Raw genomic sequence first — 22,170 nt, 5'->3', positions numbered from 1 at the left:
GAGAGAGAGAGAGAGAGAGAGAGAGAGAGAGAGAGAGAGAGAGAGAGAGAGACCGTGAATTTGAGGGAACCTGGTAGCGTGGTCTGCCTGGAGCTTAAAGCTGGGTAGCAGAAACTACACGCTACAGGTCCCCGCTCCCCACCCACCAAGTGCCTGTATTATAGATGAGCTGCCTCGCCCATCTGGCATCTGCACGGGTACTGGGGATCTGAACTCTAGACCTCCTGCTTGCTCAACAAAAGTTTCATCTATGGAGCCATCCACAGCCCCTTGTTTTCATTCTGAGACAAAGTCTCACTATGGGCTACATGGTGAGTCTAAGGCTGGCCCCAAACTTACATTCTTCCTGCTTCAGCCTCCCCAAATGCTGAGGCCAAGTTACAGGTCCGAGCCATTCTACCTGGCTGTAAATTCTCCAAACAAGGAGGGAGTGGGCAAGGATTGCTTAGCGTGAACAAGGCCCTGGGCTCCATCCTCTTGGATGGAAAAAGAAAACCAGGCTGTGGTGGCAACACACCCATAATCCCAGCACTTGGGAGACGGAGGCAGGAGGATCAGGAGTTCAAAGCCAGACTGGGCTACACGGGAGTTTGAGATCTGCTTGACTGCGTGAGACCATGTTGGAGAGAGGAGAGGAAGAGGAAGGGACGAATGAATGAGCAGTTCCCCGTTGTGCTGTTTGCTGTACGAAGGATGAACCAGATGGGGGCTCTCCTCCCAGCCAAGCACCTGAGTGTCGTCAGGTACCGGGCAGTAGGTATACGTATGTGAGGGAGAAGTGTAGAGTGGCTGCCAGGCTTCTGGGAGGCAAGAACAGGTGCCTGCCTGTTACCTCGCTGGCAGGCGATCTGGCAGCCACCCCCAAGGCCTGCTTACCCGTCATGGCTGTGTAGCCGAGGAAGCATTCAATCTTCTCCTGACACAGCTCCTGCTCCTCATAGGTCAGCAGCTGGTAGAGGAACTGCCAGAGCACCTGCTTGGCGGGTGTGTCCAGAACGGGGTAGACATCCACGATGAGGGTGTCGATGTTCCTGCGAGTGGGGGTGCAGGAGCTCATCACTCAGGGGTGTGGATGAGGTGGTGGTTCCAGGTCACACACACACACACACACACACACACACACACACACACAGAGAGAGAAAACACACACACACAGAATTCAGCCCACACCTTGACCCCGACCCTTGAAGGACGGAGCAGAGAGGACAGGAAAACATTCTCCAGAGATAGTCCGGCTCTGATTCAGATCACAGTCTGGGTTGGGGATGTTAGCTCGTTGGCAGAGCGTGTACCTAACATTCCCTGAGGCTCTGAGTTCGAGTCCCAGCTCCACCACCAAGAAAATGTAATAGTCAAATCCCAGCTTTGCCACTCACCAACTAATGAGTTCTCGAAAGCTACTTAACTTTTTCTTTTCTTTTTCTGGACTGTAAAACCGGAGATAAAAATAACACATACGGGTCTCGGGAGATATCACAGTGGGTCAAATGCTTGAGTTCAGATCCCCAGAACCCCTGTAAAAGCCTGACACAGCAGTTTAAGAATCTCTAATCCCACCATACCCCTGAAAGATGGGGGGGGGCTGACACAGGAGCAGCCCCCCCCCCGCAGCCGACTGGCCTGGCATCTGCAGCCATGAGACCCTGTCTCAAACAAGGTGGGAAGGCGAGGACCCACACCCAAAGCTTGACCTCTGACCTCCACAGGCAGGCCTGTGAGCATACATCCACACACAAATAAATACAGAAAGCACAGACTAAGGCTATGTGTGACCTACTTAAGGTCAGGGGATGGGGGCGGGGGTGGGGGAGATGGCTCAGCAGGTAAAGATGTTTGCTGTCAAGCTCACTGACTCCTGTGGGCACGGTGGCACGCATACCCCCCATATGCAATAAATAAAGTGTTTTTAAAGAGAGATGAAAGAACATGTCTCAGAGCATTGTTGGTATCCTTTTACATGGCATAAAATTCCAAAATTCATTATAGTGATGTTTACACATGTTTGCAAGTATATTCAAACCCTCAGACCTCTGAATTGTCCAGATCAAGGCGTGAACTGTGGCCAGAGAGAAGGCTCAGTAACTAAGAGCATGTGCTACTCCTGCAGAGGACCCGGGTTCAGTTCCCAGCACCTACCTGGCAGCTCACAAACACCTGTAACTCTAGTTCCAGGAGATGTGCCGCCCTCTACTGGCCTACGTGGGCACTGCACACATGTGGTACACTTAACATGCAGGCAAAATATCCACATAATTTTTTAAGTTAAAAATAAATAAGTGACTGAACTGAACAGCATATGAATTATATTGTAACAAGATCATCTAAACCAAACTTATATGAATGGAAAGGAGGAAGGCTTGCTACAAGCCATACTAGCTGTTATTTGTTTATTTGTTTATTTATTTTTAAGATTCCAAGAACCCAGTGAGGGTTCTTGATGTCCCATAGACTTTCCCTGCCTGCCTCAATTCGTTCAATGCAGTTCAAATACGTCTGTATCTGCCCAAGGTGTGTTAGAGTCCAGATTTAGCTGTGCATGGTGGCTCTGGCCTTTAATCACAGCATTGAGAAGGCAGAGGCTCTCTGGCACAACCGCTACTATGAAGCAAGACTGGGTCTTAAAAATCAATAAAGGAATAAATGTAAAAGTTGAGATTTGTTCTACGTCGTGTCAGTTGGTCCTCCCTATTGTCTTCCCTCTCTCCACCTAAGGCGGCTGAGGAGCGACCAGCAGGGAGAACAGGATTGCCAGGATTTAGCTGAAACTTGGGTGGGGCGCAAACAGGTTAGATCCCTACTACCGCTCTCCCCAGGGCACCTGTGCTGGAAGAAGCTCTCGAGAGCTCGGCAGACTCCATAGCGCTCAGGAGGGGTGAGGAGGTGGTCCAGCTGCTGGCTGAAGGTCCTCCCCTGGACTCGGATACTGGAAGGCAGGATATCCGCCACCCACTGCAGCGAGGTGAGAGCTGACGCCCGGGTCGGGGAATCCAAAGAATCTGAATCTGCGGGGGACCACAGGCATGGGGAGGTACGGGTGACCCGGAGTCACCAAGGTAGGTGCAGTTTCCCAGACAGGTGGGGTCAGCAGCCTTCTGAGCTGGGGCGTGCAATGCAGTGAACAGCATTGAACGCTGCGAGTTGGGCTCTATCGCACCCCCTGACGGCGTCCCTGGGAAGCGACCAAAACAGTCCTGGGAACTCTACGACTAGACAGTCTCACCACTGGCGAAAGGGACCGGTCCTTCCTCTACCACCAGCGTGGGCATAGCGCCACTGCCCTGCAACATGGACACCACCTTGTCGTGGGAGCAGTTCCTGCAAAGGAGATGGCCCAGGAGGGCCTGCCAAGTGAGCTCCGCCCATCATGTAGAAGCCACCCAGCAAACCCACCGTTCACTCAGGAGTAGCCAGAACCTCAACTTTCACATAAATTAAGGTCTTATATGGTAGAAGCCCCAGGCTTTGGGCAGCTTTGCCTGCAGATGCCTTGGATTGGGGTTCCTGGGCATTGAAGGAGTTATTCCTATGTCACCCTGTGGCACACAACCATAATCCCAGCACTTGGGATGCTGAGGCAGGAGGATTTACAGAATTTAAAGTCAGTCTGAACTATATAGCAAGTCCAAGTTGCCTGGGACCCTGTCTCAGACCCCGTCTCAAAATAAAAAGTTTAAATGGGGCTGGGAGCCAGGCAAGGTAACTAACACTGCTACGAAGCACTCAGCAGAGGCAGGTGGAGTGTCATGAATGCAAGGCAAGTCTGGGCTACATAGTGAGTTCCAAGTGAGCCTGGGCTACAGAGTGAGACACTGTCTCGAAATGAAATGAAATGAAATGAAATGAAATGAAATGAAATGAAATGAAATAAAACAAAATGCTGAGGATGTGGCACTGAGATTGTGTTTGCCTAACACAATACCTTGCATTTGGTTCCCAGTATGACAGGGAAAAAAATGGCTTTCAGTGGAAGAGGAATAGACACAGGAGGCATAGGTCATAGGACGTAGGTCGGAAGGGGATCAGGGCCATTGCTAGTGTCCCAAGAGGCAAAGGTTGTTGGGATGGCTCATCACCAAATCACAAGACACCCTGGGGGGCTCCTGACCTCATGTCCAGTCCATTAAGGAAGAGGATCCGGTCACCTGACTTGAGGGAGGCATTTTCAGCCGGGCTGCCTGGAAGAGAGAGAGGGTAAGCTGTCAGCCAACGACCAAGTGGTGGACTTGGGTGGGAGTCTCCCCCACCCAACACCCTTGTGTGAGCCAGATAGCCGTTCTTCAGTTCACAGGTGGGAACTGACACTCCGCGCCATCTAAATGGTTTAGGGGGTGAGGAAGCTTGCGGCCGCGCCTGACTGAGTCTGATCCCTGAGACCTGCGTGGTAGAGAGAACGAACTCCTACAAATTCTCCTCCTACCTTCACACTGATGAGGGGAGGCCCATTTTAACCGTGGACAGAGACACACTCTAACAGGGAGCCTGGATCGAGGAGACAGGATTGCATGAAAGAGTGAAGGCAGGCTAAGTATATTGGCCTTTACCACTCTGTTGTTTTTTTTTTTTTAATTATTTCACTTTCATGTGTGTACATGTGACATGCATGTGTGTGTATGGATGTTTTCATTTGTGTAGGTGTGTGTGTGTGTGTGTGTGTGTGTGTGCGCGCGCGCGCGCGCGTGCAGAGTGGGTGCATGCAGATGTAGAGGCCAGAGATTGATAACTATCCTCCATTGCTCTTCCACCTTGTTCACTGAGCCAGGATTTCTCAGTCAAACCTGGAGTTCATCCAGACAGCTAGCTTTCTACCCAGCTTGCTCTGGAAATCCCAGCTCCTCCTTCCAAGGCTAGAATTCCCAGAGGTTAGCATACCCACCTAGTATTTTATATGTGTTCTCAGGATCCAAAGTCCAGCCCTCATGTCTACTCAACAGTGGCTCTAACCACTGGACAATCTTCCCACCCCTAATCTCTGCTTCTTAACAATGGAGGATGCACTGTGACTAGTAGGCATGGATAGCATTGCCAGAGAGGGCTTCATCAGGGTTTGTCACCTCATTCTCAATCTTAGGGATTCAAGGTAACCTGTCCATCCCTCACCAGGCAGGACAGATTCGATCCAGACCGGTCCATGGCCTCGCAGAGTGAAGCCGAAACTCTTGTTGCCTTTATACACTCGAACCGTCCTGTGGGAGGAAAAATGGACCGGGATTGGAGGTGGGTGAGCTTCCCTGTCTCACCCTGAGAACAGAGGACCAGGGCTCAGGGGATGGACATGTCCTTGTACTCCCAAATACTGCCCAGGACTCCGACCCAAGCAAGATCAGGCGATGTCCCCTGCTGTCACCCGCACGCCTGCCGTGCGTACCTACGAGGACCCCCAGGGCCAGTGCGACCGCCCAGCAGCGAGGTTGCCTTCCGCGGGGGTGGCTCATCCGGACGGCGGGGCGCGGCGCTTGCGCGCGTGGACACTAAGAGGCGCTCCGGGCGCTCCTCGCTGCGGCTCCGACGCAAACGCTGTGCACCCTGCGCCCTCCGAGCACGGCACAGCTTGCCCAGCAGACCCTGAGACACCACCTCGTCGAAGCGCGCCCGATGCTTTTTGGGGATGAAGATCCTGCAAGGCAAGGATCGACCACTGAGTCAGGCGCCGTCCCTGACTACATTCCAAAGGCACCTCCTAGTGGCTCTTCAGAGCATTCCTAGGGGTGACCAGGGACATTTTTATTCTCTCCTTCGGTGAACAGACTTGCATTCCCAACTTTCCTAGACCTGGTCCCTGTGATGGCTCAGCGGGTAGAAGTACTTGCTGTCCCACACAGTGGAAGGAGAGAACTGACTATCCTAGACTACACTGTGAGTGCAGCATCCTGCTTACACTCTCTTGGGAAGCCCGCATGGACTGTTTCCTTTACCCTAACCTTTGCAGGGCCGTCCTGCTCCCAAACCAGACTAGAGGCGGTCCAGCTCCTGCCTGTCTTCCATCTGTCTGTCCTTTGTCTCCATCCTCTCATGTTCTTGCATCTACTAGTCCAAGCCCCAGCTAATGCTCTCCTCTCCCTTCCCCTTATTTCCAGGTGATTTCTACAACAGCCATCCGCGAGGCGCCTGCCTTCCCTCCAAGGCTTCTCATACTTCTGGTCCCCCTGCTTGCTTTCTCTGCCAACCCTGTCCACGGCCACTTCCTTGCAAAAGCAAGGGCAATTACTATCTCCAAGTTTACGGCTCTGCTTGATACATTCTTATTTTTCCTTTATTTTTCCCCCCTGAGACAGGGTTTCTCTGTGTAGTCCTGGCTGTCCTGGAACTCACTCTGTAGACCAGGCTGGCCTCGAACTCAGAAATCAGACTTTCCTTGCCTCCCAAGTGCTGGGATTAAAGGCGTGCGCCACCACTGCTCTGCTTCCCCTTTAATAGTTTTAAAAGAATAACTTTTATTATTTTTGTAAGTGTGTGTGTGTGTTCCCAGTCCCCTGCATGTGTTTGGTGAACCTCTGGCCACTTGTTCCTGCTAGATACTAAGCTCGGCTATGGCAGTCAGTCCTGTGGTGCTCTCCAAGGTGTCAGCCTGTGGGCGGTGGGAGGAGACCTAGCCTCTTCGCAATGTTCATCCGCTGGGATGAGGGCTTGGTGCCTGTGCGACTAGAAGCTTTCCAGAGCCAGAATTCGTAGTCGCGCTGTGGGCCACAGTGATGGAAAACAACTTGGCACCTTGAGAAGAAAGTGTGTGTGTGTGTGTGTGTGTGTGTGTGTGTGTGCGCACGCGTGCATGCTCGTGTGTTCATGCATGCGCATCTGTGTGTGTGTGATACAACCCCTTCTCCACATAACTACTTCAGCTAACACCTCTGTGAGCTTACTGACCCACTGCAGGAGATTCTAAGGCACAGAGAAACCCGTAACTCTCTAAGGTGACACAACTGGCCTCTGACAGCTGGAATCAGGGCTCATGACACTAATAAGAGCTTCCTGGCTGTACCCCAAGGTAGCCAATGACAAGGGCATGGTGGGGAGTCGGGAGAGGAAAGAGGGGAGCGAAGGCTTGGTACACAGCTGAAATGCATCCTTCCCTGAACTGGATCTGTCGCTCTCCCAGCCTCCACGGGTAAGGTTAATGAAGCCCTGTGAGGCAGAATGAACTCCCTGGTGAGACAGAAGGAGTGCAGATCCTTCCTGATCCATCCAAGCCCCACTCCCAGGGCGTTCTGCTTCAGATTGGATACTCCAGGTGACCAGGAGGTCCCCTGAGCCTGATTCTTCCATCTGCCTGCCTGGTCTTAGCCCTCTCCTTACCCTCCTGCCCCACGTCCAGGCAAAGGCTCCTGAGAGTGTCCACCGCAGCCGTCAGACCCAAGCTCTCTGCAGGGCATCAGACCAACTTCTAATCTGGGCAGGGGTTAGATGCCCAATACGGTTACTTTTCCAACACCAAGAAGTCCAAGCCCTGCTTGCCAGGTGGGCACCAGACTGAGTCACAAACTGGGGAGGTGGACAGTGTGGTGGCTAGATCTCAGTTTGGCATCCGGAGCTTGGGCCAGAGGCCAAGGCTGCCTGCTGAGGCAGACACCCTTCCTGGCTGGCATGAGCCTTTCCTGCGGCTCCATCACTGCCTGGCCCAGACACCCCAGTTCTGGCACTGCTGTCTGTTAATTAAAGCTGGCACAGTCAGATGCAGTAGGGGAGAATTCGTTATAGGGGCATATCATTGCCTTTTTGATTGTGAGAGACCAGCAATAGCTCTCCAAGGCTCTTATGCCCTTATTAAGGACCAACAGGCCTTCTTGAGTTCCAAGGATTCTTCCTGGGGGGTCACAAGTCTATAACCTTCTGCTGGGTCACTTCTGCTGCTGGAACCTCTCATAGGATGCTCCCTTGCCTGCGTGTATTCTCCCCCAGCCCTGCTTTCTTCATCTAGCCCTTGATCTCCAGCCAGCGAAATGGTGGCGACAGGAATGGGAGCCTCAGAGGCAGCAACCTGCAGTTCCTCACAGTAGAAAGGTCTTGCCTTCCAAATTCAAAACTCGATGCGATGCGCTAGCTTCTCACTCAGAGCACGCGACACCCCCCGTTCTTGGTCCCTTGTCCTATCCTGTGAGCCAATGCAGGAAGGCTGACTTTTCTTTCTAGCCTTTCACTTCATCCCAGAACTCTGGCTGCGCACGGGTCCTGGGTACCCAACATCGAAGCCTCACTGCCCACATACCCACCAGTTTATTCCCACTGCCCCCAGTTTCTGGGCTCCGCCCAGTTTCAATAGATTGCCCACCCAGGACAGGGAACCCCTCTTGATATTCTATCCCCCTTCCCCCACCTCAAGCTGGCCGGATGCGGGGTGCGAGGTTCCCAGGGGCGCAGAACGCGATGGGGAAGCTACCTAAAGTGCCGAGAGAAGCCCTGGTCCTTCCCCATCTGGATCCGCGAGGGCGGTGCGGCAGGTGCGCACCGGGCAGCGGGTGGCGGAGCCCGCGATGACAGAGAGGGCGCCCGCTATTCCACGCGCCTTTGCTGGGAGAGCGTGCGCGGCCCCTCCCGGCCAGTCCCGCACCGCACCGTGGCCCCATGCCCGCCCATTCTTGGAAGCTCCGCCCTGCCCCGCCCCTCCTCTCCCTGCCCGGGGACCCTTCAATTAGCTGGGGCATCCGGAGGAGTGAAGATCCGGGTGATTCAAGGCTTCAAGCTCCTTCCTTTGGCTCTCCACTGTATTCCCTCTCCAGGAGTCTTGTCTGGTATCTCTCTGGCCCAGCGCCCTGATCCCCTTACAGTGGCTGCAACACTTCGCTACAGCCAACACCTTTTTGAAGAACTCCCTTTTGCAGTGCTTGGGAAGGCATTTGCACAGGACTTCCCAGGAGCTGGCCAGTGCTGAAAAAACCCCTCCCTTCCTATCCAGGGGAATCAAGGGAGAAGGAGACCTTTGAAAGTCGCGGCCAGGGCCAGAGACCGCACTCCAGAGCGGTGGATGGCCTTGCTAGGGTTTATGGATTCTAGGGGAGATGGAAGAACCCCAGAGGTTTTGATGTCTTGGTAGCCAAGGGAAGGGTGATGCTGGGAGTCAGGCCAGAAAAGGGTGCAGGGTGTGAGGAGAGGTTAGGGTGTTTTCTTTGTTTGATGCTCACTGTTGGGGCTTGAATGAAAGGTTCTCATATGCTGCCCAAGCTCTCTACTGCAGAGATGCAGCCCCACGCCTTTCTACTTTGGGCTTTGAGAAAGGGTCTCATTAAGTTTTCCAGGCTGGTCTTGAACTCACTCTAATCCTGGCTGGCCTTGAATTCTCTTTCCCTACCCCTTTGCCTTCTCCTCCTCCTCCTCCTCCTCCTCCTCCTCCTCCTCCTCCTCTTTCTCATCCTCCTCCTCTTCTGTTTCTTCCTCTTCTTCCTCCTCCCCTCCTTCCACCCCCTCTTCTTCCTCTTCCTCCTCCTCCTCCTCTTCTTCCTCCTCCCCTCCTCCTCTTCCTCCCTCTCTCTCTCCCTTCCTGCTTGCTTGCTTCCTTCCTTCCTTCCTTCCTCCCTCTCTCCCTCCCTCCCTTCCTTTCTTCTTTTCCATAAGGTCTTATGTAGCCCAGGATAGTCCAAAGTTGCTATGCAATCAAGGATAACCTTATGAGTCTCCTGCCTCCATCCCCTGGGTACTAGGGTTACAAACATGTACCTCCAGGCCTGGATTTATTCTATTCAGGGAATCAAAGTCAAGGCTCTGTTGGTGCTGATGCACATACTGCCAACATTCCCAAGGCAGATCTTGAAGATTTGGTCCTCCTGCCTCAGCTTCTTGAGCAGATTGGATTATAGGCCTGTTCCACCACATTTGGCCGAGCGATTACATTTTGAAATATAGAAGTGGGCTGAGGATGCGGCTTAGTGGTAGAGCACATGCGCACAGTTCCTCAGTGAGGGTCTGGGGGTGTGACTCAGGCCAGAGCCCTTGGACTAGAATCTACCAATGAGGGGCTCATGCATATCCCCATGGGAAGGGACTTCCCTGGCAAGAACAAAGTCCTACATTTCATCCTAGCCCTGAAGACAAAACAAAGATACTAGCAGGGCATACTGCTCTCACGTGCCCCAGTTCCCCTCCAGGTCTTACCCCTGCTGCTCTGTAGTTATCTCTCAGAACTGTCTCTCCCTGGCAGAAGCAGCCGCAGCCTCAGCCATGCTCACTCACGCCTTGCCCCTCCTCGCTCTACCCCATGCCTGGGTACACAATTCTCCTCCTGCTAACAGCTGACATCAGGACCACAACTGCCCCCTGGTGACAGAGGCATTCTCGGTCTTGCTTGCCAGCATCGGTGCCCTAGAACCAGCCGCGCCCAAAGGCTATAAAAACCGTCCACTGTGCTGACAACAGGAAAGAGGAAGCATTGGATGGATGCTCGTGCTGCAGTCTGGACGTGCTGCTTCAGGGCCAAGCCACCTCAGGCACAGAGAAGTCCCCACATGGGGGTGAGGGCAGTGGTGGGGGGGGCATTGGGCCAGGTGACTCAAGACAGCACAGAGTAGATGCCAGGAAACAGGCAACCTGTAGACTTGTCTACTGTGCCTGCCTCGGAGAAAGAGCATTATCAAAGATCATTCAAGAACAACCATTCTCAAGCAGTGCCCACCTCTACCCCCTGGGGACATCTGGCACACTCTCAAGATGTCATTTTGGCTGCCACAATGTGACAGCTGGGAGAGGGGTGTGGTGCCGGCATCTAGTGGGTAGAGGCCAAGGATGCTGCTTCTAAGCAGCCCCGTGTGCACAGAGTAGCTCCCACACAGAGAAAGGGTAGGACCGAAAAGTTGTCCTGGAGAAAAAGAGAAAAAGAGACCCACCCCCCATACGGAAGAGCAACACTGTCTGATTGCACACAGCGCTGGGCATCTCCCCAACATCAGCTCTCTCTTACACACACACACTCAAAACTGTATTATCCATGGGTTTTCGTTGTTTTGTATACACTGTGCATGTGTGCCATATGCATGCTTTCGTGAATGTGAGTACATGTGAATGCGACTGTTGCTAACCAGCTCTGCTCTGGGGACCCCCATCTTTGCCAAGGCTGAAATCACAGCTGGATGATTAAAAATTGACAGATCTGGGGATCTGAACTCTGGTCCTCGTGCTTAAACCAAAAGCACTTAAATATTTTTATTTTTGGAGACAAGGTGTACAGCTGGTCTCGAAATCACAGAGAGCCACCTGCATCTGCCTCCCGAGTACTGGGATTAAAGGAGTGTGCCACCATCACTGGGTATCTTTATTTTTATTTTACTTATTTGAGAAACACTCTCACTAGGTAGCTCTGGCTGGCCTGGAATTCATTATGTAGACCAGGCTAGCCTTAAACTCACAGAGATCNGCCTGCCTCTGCTTTCCAAATGCTGGGATTAAAGGCATGTTCCATCATGCCTGGCTCTGTCTTCTAATATATATATATAACATATATATAACATATATATATATATATATATATATAATATATAATATATATACATGTCCTCCTGGACACATATGTATACAAATATACATATATGTATATATAATAGCACTATAATAATTATATATAATATATACTATTTTATACATACCATATCACTATAATATATTTTATATGTTATATTGCTATAATATATACTATATTACTATAATATATTATAATATGATAATATACTATAATATAACATTATATATAATATATAAAGATTATATATATATATATATATATATATATATATATAGAGAGAGAGAGAGAGAGAGAGAGAGAGAGAGAGAGAGAGAGAGGTGTGTGTGTGTGTGTGTGTGTGTGGTAACCTTGCCCCTGAATGTGCATGTGGAGGTCAGAGGTCAACATTAGATGTCTTCCTCGGTTGCTGTCCACCTTATGTTCTTTCAGACAGGCTGTCTCACTGAACCTGGAGTGAATTGATTAGACTAGACAGAATGACCTGTGAGCCCCAGGGATTCTGTCTCCATCTTCCCAACACTGGGATCACTGGGCCATGCATCTGCTTTACATGGGTACTGGGGAGGCAAATTCAGGTCTTGTCGCTTTCATCGAAAGCACTTTGCCCATTAAGCAGTCTCGCCCACTCTATTATGCCATATAAATAATTTGTGTGGGTGGTACAGGGGACTATCTCTTGTCTTTATCTGTTTGATTCTTTGTGATAAGGTCTCCTTATGTAGCTCAGGCTGACCCTGAGCCCCAAACGTAGACTCAAACTTGTAACCAACCCTAACTCCAGTGCCTGAGTGCTGGGTTTACTAAAAATGTGCACTCCACCTTTGGCTCCAAGAACTACATCCTGGTGTCCCTGAAAGGACACTGGAAGGAGCACCTGTGGCCCCTCCTCCCGAGCAGCAGCGCACTTACAGGGTTTCCTACCCAGACCCCTGTTGGGAGCACCGAGGATAACAACCCTCTTCCTCAGGCAGTCTAGAAGATCAGTTTACTTGCTCAAGGTTGTACCGTCACAAAGAGACCCCAGGGTTCCAGCTGGAAATCCCAAATCCCACCACCTCAGTCGTGCCAGTGGCTGTGGACTCTCCCTACCTCACCCTTCCCTCCCCTGAATGATGTGCCGCCCCCCTCCCCAGCCCCCACTGCGCTCTCTCTTCCCCCCTGGACACGTCACACTTCCCAAACTGCCTGTCCTGTCCTAATTAGAAAGCCATTTTGCCACTTAATCAGACTGAGAGTCCTTGGGGGACAGACCCAAATTAGGTTCCAAGTGGCAGCAGGAAATGGTCTTGTAAAGGAGCGCTGTGGCCACAAATCCGGACACATTCAAGGTCTGCATTGTCCCAGAGGATAGGATAGCCACTCGCTGTATATGTGTGTGTGTGTGTATATATATATATAGTGTGTGTGTGTGTGTGTGTATGTATGTATATTGGATAGCGTTGCATGTAGCCCAGGCTGGCCTTAAATTTGCTATGTTGCCTAGGATGACCTTGAGCTTCTCTGGGCCTTCTACCTCCACCTCCCTAATGCTGAGGTTACAGGCATAGACCACCATCCCTGGTTTTATGCGCTGTTGAGAATTGAACCCGGGGCCTTCCTCTGTGACCCAGGTTAGTCACAAAGTTGCAGTCTTCTTGCCTCCCAAGTGCTGGGGCTACTGGTGTGTGATCACCTACACTTATGAAAATTTCAACCATATTAAATAACGTCATGTACTCACTGGCTTCTGTGGGAGAGGTCTGAGCATCGGTCTCACACCGCAGCTCCTCTCTCTTCTGACTGGGCCACTGCAGTCACTCCCAACCCTACCCCTATCTCAGTCCACACTTCTGTGTTCTGGGTGGATTCTAACCTCCATGGGAAGATTAGTTATTTATTATTTATTTATAGCTAGGGTCTTGATAACCTACTCAAGCCGGCTTTGAACTTGTAACCTCCCAAGGAGGTGAGATTTCAGGCACGGTTCTAAAGAAAGCTGTATGTACACACACACACACACACACACACACACACACACACACACACACACTCATCATCATCATCTACCACCTTTTGTCTATTCAACCTCTTCTTTAAGCCTTGTCTGTCTGCCCTGTGCGGTCCCTCAGTCAGGGCAGTGACACTCCATTGTCTTTATTCAATAGCCGGCCAGGATGTCCCTGCTCTTGCCTTCTGCGACCAGCCCAGACCCTTGGCCCTGAACTCTTCTCTGGTGACTGACCTTCCGGTTCCTAGGACACACTTCCGGACCCCTCTGAGGCCCAAGTTTCTGAGGTATCGTGCTGACACCTGCTGAGTCCCTGCCCTGATTGCAGGAGTCTGGGTTAGCAATGGCTTGCCCCTGAACTTGGTCTCAGATCTCACAATTAGCTTGCTGCCTCCGTAATGCTTTCTTGTCCCTTCGGAGACTTTTCCAAGAGGCTCTGCACCCAAATCCTCAGCATCCCAAGAGCCCAGCACACAGTGGGGACAGACAGGTCAGCTCTGGGGTGGGAGGGAGGTGTTCGGAAATTCAGAGAGAGATGTTGGAGGGATGGTAGTGGTGGGGAGGCGTTGCCTGAAGTCCCCGCTGCCACGTTACCCTCCCTTCGGAGCCCAGCTGGGCGCCGCCCCCTCCTCCAACAACCTCCCCAATTTTCCTGTCGCGGTTGACACCCGCTGGCGACACAGGCTTCCCATTCATCCTCCCAGTAGCGCCCCAGGGAAGCAGCGGGCCACGGGGGCATCCGGGAGTGTCCAGGGGTTCCCGCTTTTTCCAGGATTCTAAATCTAGACCACCTTCTCCCGTTCTGTTTCTCAGCTGACAGGGGCCTGTCGGGCGCTCGGGGATGAAAAGCAGAGAGGCAGACGCCGCCGCTGTCCCGGGAGAGGTGGCGGGCGGAGACAGAAGCCCCGCAGCACCGAGATGAAACCGGGAAATCTGAGCGATCCTCCCGCTGAGTCTGGCCTGGAGACAAACGCACCAAGTTCCCCGGGGACAGCCGAGTCCCCGTTCCCCACCCCCGAAGCCCAGCCCTCATGGAACTGGGCAGAACCGAGCTCTGCCTATCTGTCACCTCCCCAGGAAGTCCTCAGCCCCCTGCATCAGCTCAGCGACAAATTCCGCTCTAGAAATAACTTTTTTTTTTTTTTTCCTTATCCAAAGCTTTTTCTTTTCTTCTCCTCAGCAAGAGTCAGTCCCCTCACTCACCCTAGGCAGCTCATGGTGGCCTCTTTCGGTGGCCTCCTATGCGTTTCGCTGCAGAGTCGAGATGCTGAGCCCGGGCTGGTGGGGGCGGGGGGGCTGGCCAGCCCAGTCCCTGACATTGGCCAGGCCCAGAGGGAGGGGCAGACCGCGGGGTGAATGGCAGCGAGGGGAGGGGGCAGACTGAGCCCGGAAAGGGGGAGGGTGCGTGCAAGAGCCTGGAGAGAAAACCAGACAAGACCCACAAGCCCTGTATGTAAACTCCCAGAGGCTGTCTGATCGAAGCTGTGTGCAGAGGAGGCCCTCAGTCACCGAGCCAGGGATGGGGTATTCCTGGCACACCTGGAGTCTCTCCAAGCCACGACCCACCAGGAATTTCTTCAAATACACAACTAACTGGGTCCAAGAGCCTGTGGCAGCCATTGATTTGCTCTGTGATCCTCTCAGAACCTCCACTTGACTATCTGAATGGAGTTAATTTGGTGACATATTGTCCTTCAAGAATCTAATGACATCCTTGGCACACTGTCACCATCATCGCAATCATCACCACCATCATCATCAAAGTGATATCAAAGAGCCTTAGCAGCTGGGGAGATGGCTCAGTGGTTAGAGTGTCCGACAACTTTAATTCTAGGACTCGGGAGACTGAGGCAGGTTAGATCTCCATGACCTGGAGACCAGCCTGGGTTATATAGCAAAGTTCAGGCTATCCAGGGCTACACAGTTAATACCCTGTACACACATACACACACACACACACAAACACACACACACACACTCGCGCACACACACTAAAAATAAAGAGCCCGATGACATGGTGGTTCACACCTGTAATTACATCATTTGAGAACCTAGAGCAGGAGAATCTTGAGTTCAGGGCCAGGCTGTGGGACATATGGAGGCCTTATCAAAAAAGAAACAACAACAACAACAACAACACAACAACAACAACATGGCGTACCAGGAGGCAGAGAGAGAGCAGGCACTGCCTGTAGGATTGTGTGGATGTCAGGACCCACACAGAGCTGACTCTTTCATATTGTGCTCTGAGCTCAGTTACAGTATGGAGCTGAGAATAGCTTGGTGTGACTCCTACCATCTTGGTTTGGGACCAAGATGTCAGGAAGCCGTGGCTTTACCTCAAGAAGTGGTCATTCACGGGCCAGCATTAGCTGTCCCTTCCGTCATCACAAACACAACTGGCCGTGACAGGCTTGCCTTTGCTCGCCAGCTCAAGAGCGGTGGGGGGGGGGGTCCCGTGTCCCACCTTGAGTGAACCCACTGGCTCTTCCCATCTTGCTATCCACAGGGGTACCTGAGGTTGTCCAGGACTGGCCCCTGGGCCTCGCTGGGTAGTACGAGAGTGAGGGTCCACACCAGCTCATCCACCCGTTGCTCCGCAGCGAACTGCTTCAGTGCAGTAAATACCTGCTCCTTGGCTGTCGGCCGATCCCCCAAGATGTTATCTACCTGCAAGGAGAGGGTCCCAGGTAAAACCACAGCCCGTCCTTGGCTTCCCTCCACAGGACAGCTGACACCTGACCTCACTTCTCTCAGCTGTCCAGGAGGCAGAGACTTTTTTCTTTTTGTTTTGTTTTGTTTTTTTCGAGACAGGGTTTCTCTATGTAACAATCCTGACTGTCCTGGAATTCGATTTGTAGACCAGGTAGACCAGGTTGGCCTCGAACTAGCAGAGATCTACCTGCCTCTGCCTCGCCTCTGCCTCTGCCTCTGCCTCTGCCCCTGCCCCTGCCCCTGCCCCTGCTCCTGCCACTGCCCCTGCCCCTGCCCCTGCCCCTGCCCCTGCCCCTGCCCCTGCCTCTGCCTCTGCCTCTGCCCCTGCCTCTGCCTCCCTAGTACTGGGATTAAAGGCATTTACTACCACTGTCCATCGAGACAGAGACTATTAACATCTCCATTTTGTATCCAAAGAGCTAAGGTCACGGAAGCTGGTAGACGTGTAGAGACGTCATTTGTGGAAGAGACAGTTCACCCGAGTGACATGAGCTGCACCATTACCAGATCAGGATTTACACCTAGGAACAGCCATTTTTTTTTTTAATTTTTATTTGCATATTTGCATCTGTGGAGGTCAGAGAACCATTTGCAGGAGTCAGTCTCTCCTCTCAAGAGGGTTCCAGAGATTGAACTCAGATCACCGGGGCTTCCAGTGAATGCCTTACCCACAGAGCCATCTCACCAGCCAGGGGAACAGCGAATCAAAGGACTAAATAGAAGCGCTTAAACACGCGCCAGGCACTCACTAATTGCTAGTTACTATTATTATGATACTATGTTGCTGTTCCACGGCCCAGAACTGTTTGCTGAGGGTTCCCACAGAGCGCACTCTGGCTCCATAAAGCACTGTAGAAGGTATGTCCTGTCGTGAGTGAGTTTTAACTCTCTCTGTCTGAACTTTCTTGGTGTGTTCTTTCTCTTTGTGCACATAACTAGCTAATTTTAATAATGAACGTCTATTCAGAGGGGTGGGGGGTGGCCATTGAAACTGGGTGTGCAATGCACACAATGTTCCTGGAAAGTAGCATGAGCATGTTAATATTCCTAAAGCATTCTTCTCTCTCTCTCTCTCTCTCTCTCTCTCTCTCTCTCTCTCTCACACACACACACACACACACACACACACACAAAATTAGTTTTTGTCCCTGTTTTGCAGTACTGAGGATGGAATCCAGGGTCTCCTCATGCTAGGCTAGGCAAGTGCCACTAAGCTACATCCCCAGCCGTGTGTGTGTGTGTGTGCACGTGTGTGCTGGCGGAGGCCAGAGGACACCATGGGGTGTCTTCCTCAGTGGTCTCCACTCTCAATCATTTTCCCTTTTTATTTTGAGATGTCTCACTCAGCTCCTCAGGCCTCAGGCCGAGCTTGAATCTCCACTGTAGCCCAGGCAGGCCTCAATTTGTCATCTTCCTGCCTCAGCCTTCGGAGTACCTGAGATAACAGGCCTGAGCCACAGGACTGAACAAGACTGAACTCTCTCTCTCTCTCTCTCTCTCTCTCTCTCTCTCTCTCTCTCTCTCTCTCTCTCTCTCTCTCTCTCTCTCCCTCTCTCTCTCTTTCTTTCTACTTTAATTCTGGACAGGTTCATGCTATGCAGTCCCATTTGGTCTCAAACTCAGTATCCTCCTGCCTCCACCTCCCAAGTGCTTGGATAACAAGTATCACCGCAGCTAACTGAAGCCATTCTTCATGCAGTGCCTGTTATCTATGAGTTCATCCAGCGCCCTGACAAGGCTGACAAGACAAGCAACGATGACTGGGTTCCAGTCGAGGTCATCAGGACTTCACAGCAAGGATGCCCTCTTCACCTGAGCCATTTTACTGGTTCTGTTACTGAACCTTGGAACTGAACTTATGTCTGACTGCTTTCTTTCTTTTTAAACAGGATGTATGTATGTATGTATGTATGTATGTATGTATGTATAAAGGTGTTTTGTCTTATCTGTATGCACAGTTGCACACCAGAAGAAGGTACTAGATCCCATGGGACCATAGTCATAGACAGTAGTGAGCTGCCATGTGGATGCTGGGAATTGAACCCAGAGCCTCTGGAAGAATAGCCAGTTCTTAACTACTGAGCCAGCTCTCCAGTGCCCTGACTGCTTTCATATATATATATATATATATATATATATATATATATATATATATATATATATATATATATATATATATATATATATATATTCTAAAGAGACAGCTCTATGGTTAAGAGTCATTGCCTTCCAGAGGACCTGGGGTGATTCCCAGAACACATCTTGGACACTCATCCACTCCTATAACTCCAATCCTAGGAGAGTCCCATGCCCTCTTCTGGCCTCCAGGGGTACTGCACAAACAAGGTACACATACTCAGCCAATAGACAAGACACATAAAATAAATACATCTTTTTTTATTATTGTGTATGCATGTGCGTGGTATGGCCCAAGTATGGAGGTCAGGGGACAACTTGTGACACTGGTCCTCTCCTTCAATCTGGTTGCCATGACCGTGGTATGTACCTTTATATTCTGAGCTATATTTAAAGTCCCCATTGCTTTCTAAGTGGCCCCACCAGTGCCTCGGGGCAGGCTTTCTGGAGAGTGAGAGTAGAGATCTCGACTTAGCATCAGCAGGTGATATTGAGACATTCTGAGCAGAGGCCACTCCCAACACAGTGACACCTGGATGCATGTCACTGTCTATATGCCCATGAGCTATTACGGCTCCTCATCTGACTCCAGTCCAGCTGCAAGTATCTAACCTGTCACACAGCACGCAGCAGGTACTCCGTGCATCTTTATGTGGCAGAACTACAGGGTGGCGGCCACTCAGCGTTTCCTAAGGTCCCCACCCCCCTCACCACTGTTGTCTTCAAGGCGGCTAGGACAGTCTGTAACACCAGCCACCGCCCACCCCCCACCCCCTCCACACACACACTTTTGTCACTGCAAGGGTTGCAGCTTTGGAATCAAAGCCAGCAGCAACAGCCTCATTTCAAAAGAGCGTGTGGCTAGCTGCAAGGATGTTTTATGTAAGAAAGAGGAAAAAATAGCTCCCCCTCCTGGGGCCCAGGCCACAGGACGGTTCTGGTGTCAGCTATTACCCAGATGTTCCCGACCTACATCTAAGCACACGGCTCCATCATGGGACGCTAAGGGATTTTTTTATTAAATATCAGCGACTTAAGGAGCAAAAACCTAGGGCAGGTGCAGTGCAGGTGGGAACCTGCAGGGTCGGGGATGGTTATTATAAACTAGTGGAGGTTCTGCAGAGGCCATCTTGTATTGGGATCTACCCACTTTGGGGGAGTTCCTGGTAAGCCCCAACTAGAATCCACCACTTCACATTCCACCCCACCCCAGGCTAAAAAAAAAGATTTCATCAGAGCGTCCCTGATTGCCTGGCTGAGTCCATCTGTATGGGTTCTGCTTCCTGAGCAGGCCTGTGTGTCCTCTCTGCCTTGGGGGGGGGGGGGGGAGAATCTCAGCATGCTGCCTTCCAGTTCTTCAGGAGTTAGATGGGACAAGCCTTCAGCTCGCTTCATCCCAGAAAAGTCATCCGGGATGGCAGCAAACGTGACTCCTTTCTTCCTTCCCTTCCTCTTCCCCCTCCTTGATCTCCCCCACCCCTGCATTTTAATGTTAAGGGAAGGCAAATGAATGTCACAGCATGCAAGTGGGGGTCAAAGGACTCTCTACAGCAATCCCCCCCTCTGCCCTCTCCACTGCCACTTTCAACTCTGAGGCTTCACATTGAGATGGGGGCTGGGGGGTGCGGGGAATCTTACATGGTCACCAGCCATTTTGGAGCACTGTCTGGACCAACTCTGTGTGGTTGAATAGTAAACTTTTTTAGTTTTGCTTCTTAGATCCCTCCCCCCTCCCCCCAAATCCTACTGCTCATTCCCCTCCACCACCACCACTACCTATCCAGGGCCAGGATTGAGGAGTTTCCCTTCTGTGGAGGAGAAGTTTAGGAGTTCAGGTATCCTTGTCAAGAAGTAGAAGCCAAGTTCCCAGGCTTTAGCACCCAGGTGATGTGGAGTGTCGAGGTTCCAGAGAATTCTCGGGTCACACACAAGTTCACCCTCTGATCTTCTGGAGCCTGGGCCAGATGAGGGATGTCTGTCTGTCTGTCTGTCTGTCTGTCTGTCTATTTATCTACCTACCTGCCAGCCTACCTATCATCTATAAATTCCTGTATCACCTATTGATCTGTCAATAGATCAATCATCTATCACCTGTTCATATCTATCTAAGGACCTGTCTGTCATCTATTTATCTGCCTGCTATCTACCTACTTACTTGTCCAGCTATCATCTATCAAACATCTATTAATTTATATATCACGTTTATCATCAATTAGTGAATCAATCACTGTTTCGGAGGCAGAGTCTCACTATGTGGTCCATGCTGGCTAGGAACTTGCTTGTAAATCTTCCTTAAGAATTTTGCTTACCAAGCACTCGGGGGTGCGGGTTGGGGATGGGGGCGCAGAGGCAGGCAGATCTCTGAGTTCGAGGTCAGCCTGGTCGACAGAGTGAGTTCCAGGACAGTCAGGGCTACACAGAGAAACCCTGTCTTGAAAAACCAAAACCAAGCAACCAAACAGCAAAACAACCAGACAAACAATGAAAAACTTTTCTCAGCAGCGGTCCAGGGTTGTGCCCAGCCCCTTCCTCCTCTGGACGTCTTACCTGGCAGCTGAACTCCTGGGCCTTGCGCCTGCGCTCTCTGTGCACAGCATCTGGTCTGGGACCACCAGCCAAACGCAGCAGTTCGCGGCTCAGCGGGAGGCTGCGGCCAAATCGCCCGGTTAGCCAGGCTGCTGTCAAGGCTGTGGGGCCACCCTCGGGGCCTGGGAGCACACCGAGGCTGGGTGGCACTCGAGGGCAGCGCCGTGCCAAGCGCACGATGCGCTCTCGGCTCAGGCCACCCACAGCCAGCCCCTCCACTTCCAGGATCTGATCCCCCGGCCGCAACCCCCCGGCGTGCGCGCTGCTTCCTTCAGCCACCTCTATCACGAAGCAGGGGCCAGAGCCGCCCAGCTGGAAGCCGAAGTCCTCGGGCCAGCCTTGGTTGGTGGCTGGCATTGCTGCCGTGGCGGTTCTGCTGGAGAGAGAGGAGAGGGACAGAAGCTGGTATGGCTCTGTCTGTGGAGGCCTTCCTAGGCCTGAGTCCCTCTGCAGGTTTGCTGGACACAGACAGGTGTCATATCCCACGGAAGCATCATATGCTGGAGACACACGTGTGGCTTTTAGGAAGAGGGCAGAGGTCAGCTGGGGTACTACCTCAGTGCTCCAGGGGATATACTAAGACGGGGGTGGGGGAGAGGGTGGGCGTGGTCTCGGATGACATCACCAATCCGGACTGTATAGAGAAAAATTCTCCCCTTTTGTTATGAAAAATCAAATGGTAGTTATTTGAAATCTTAATTTGGGTTTCTTGTTTTGTTTTGTTTTGTTTTGGGGTGCGGCTCGCTGAAAGCAAGGTCTAACTCTGAGCCAAGGTCTCATCTCCTCATTGGGGGATGGTAAGCAAGAGATCTGCCTCTGAGCTTTATCTCCAGCCCTCTTTCTTTCTGTTTCAAGGCAGAGGCTCATTAAGTTGCCCAGGCTGACCTAGAACTAACTCAATAATCTAGGCGGGCCCTGGACTTGTGATTCTCCTGCTTCTCAAGTAGCTACAAATACCCGCCTGCACCGCCAGGCCGGGTTCTCTTTGTACTCTTTGGTGAATGAGGTCACACCTTGGGCCAGAGCCTGCTTTATCATCTGGCTTCTATGAAACATCCGTTTTCCAAGGTTCCCTCTTCTTAACTATTTTCCTTCTGCCAAAACCTCTCTCAATCGCAAATGAACCATATGCTTTAGAAACCTTAGCGCTGGAAGTGGGGGGGGGGGCGCGGTCCCAGTGACCACCCACAGCTCATGAGGAGGCTTTGGGAACCTTCCCAGAGCCAGGCTAGTCTTATGGGGCGCTTCTCATCCCAACTAATAGTCAGGCTGAGGCAGCAGGATCTCCAGTTCAAAGCCAGCCTTG

The 22,170-nt window shown here is 51.7% G+C and overlaps 1 protein-coding gene across 3 annotated transcripts in view; it reads right to left on the bottom strand.

Annotated features, from left to right (window-relative positions):
• Positions 1-21,428, bottom strand: part of Grid2ip (Grid2 interacting protein) — a 33,704-nt gene extending 12,276 nt beyond the window's left edge. The window contains exons 1-8 of one of the 3 annotated variants that reach the window (XM_021186925.1): positions 20,826-21,428; positions 15,943-16,097; positions 5,366-5,614; positions 5,098-5,183; positions 4,106-4,175; positions 3,221-3,315; positions 2,819-3,002; positions 877-1,031 (exon numbers count right to left, since the gene is read on the bottom strand). In XM_021186925.1, the coding sequence (XP_021042584.1) occupies positions 877-1,031; positions 2,819-3,002; positions 3,221-3,315; positions 4,106-4,175; positions 5,098-5,183; positions 5,366-5,614; positions 15,943-16,097; positions 20,826-21,221 (1,390 nt within the window). In that variant the 5' untranslated portion in view covers positions 21,222-21,428. Of the gene's footprint in view, positions 1-876; positions 1,032-2,818; positions 3,003-3,220; positions 3,316-4,105; positions 4,176-5,097; positions 5,184-5,365; positions 5,615-8,371; positions 8,492-14,630; positions 14,693-15,942; positions 16,098-20,825 lie in introns of those variants that run through there. The other 2 variants (XM_021186927.1, XM_021186926.1) reach the window with 2 other exon arrangements.
• Between the last annotated feature and the right edge of the window lie 742 nt (positions 21,429-22,170).

Source organism: Mus pahari, chromosome 23 (genome assembly GCF_900095145.1).
Source record: "Mus pahari chromosome 23, PAHARI_EIJ_v1.1, whole genome shotgun sequence".
In the NCBI taxonomy this organism is placed as follows: Eukaryota; Metazoa; Chordata; class Mammalia; order Rodentia; family Muridae; genus Mus; species Mus pahari.
The sequence above is the reverse complement of the archived record's forward strand: the minus strand, read 5'-3'. Positions and strand labels throughout refer to the sequence as shown.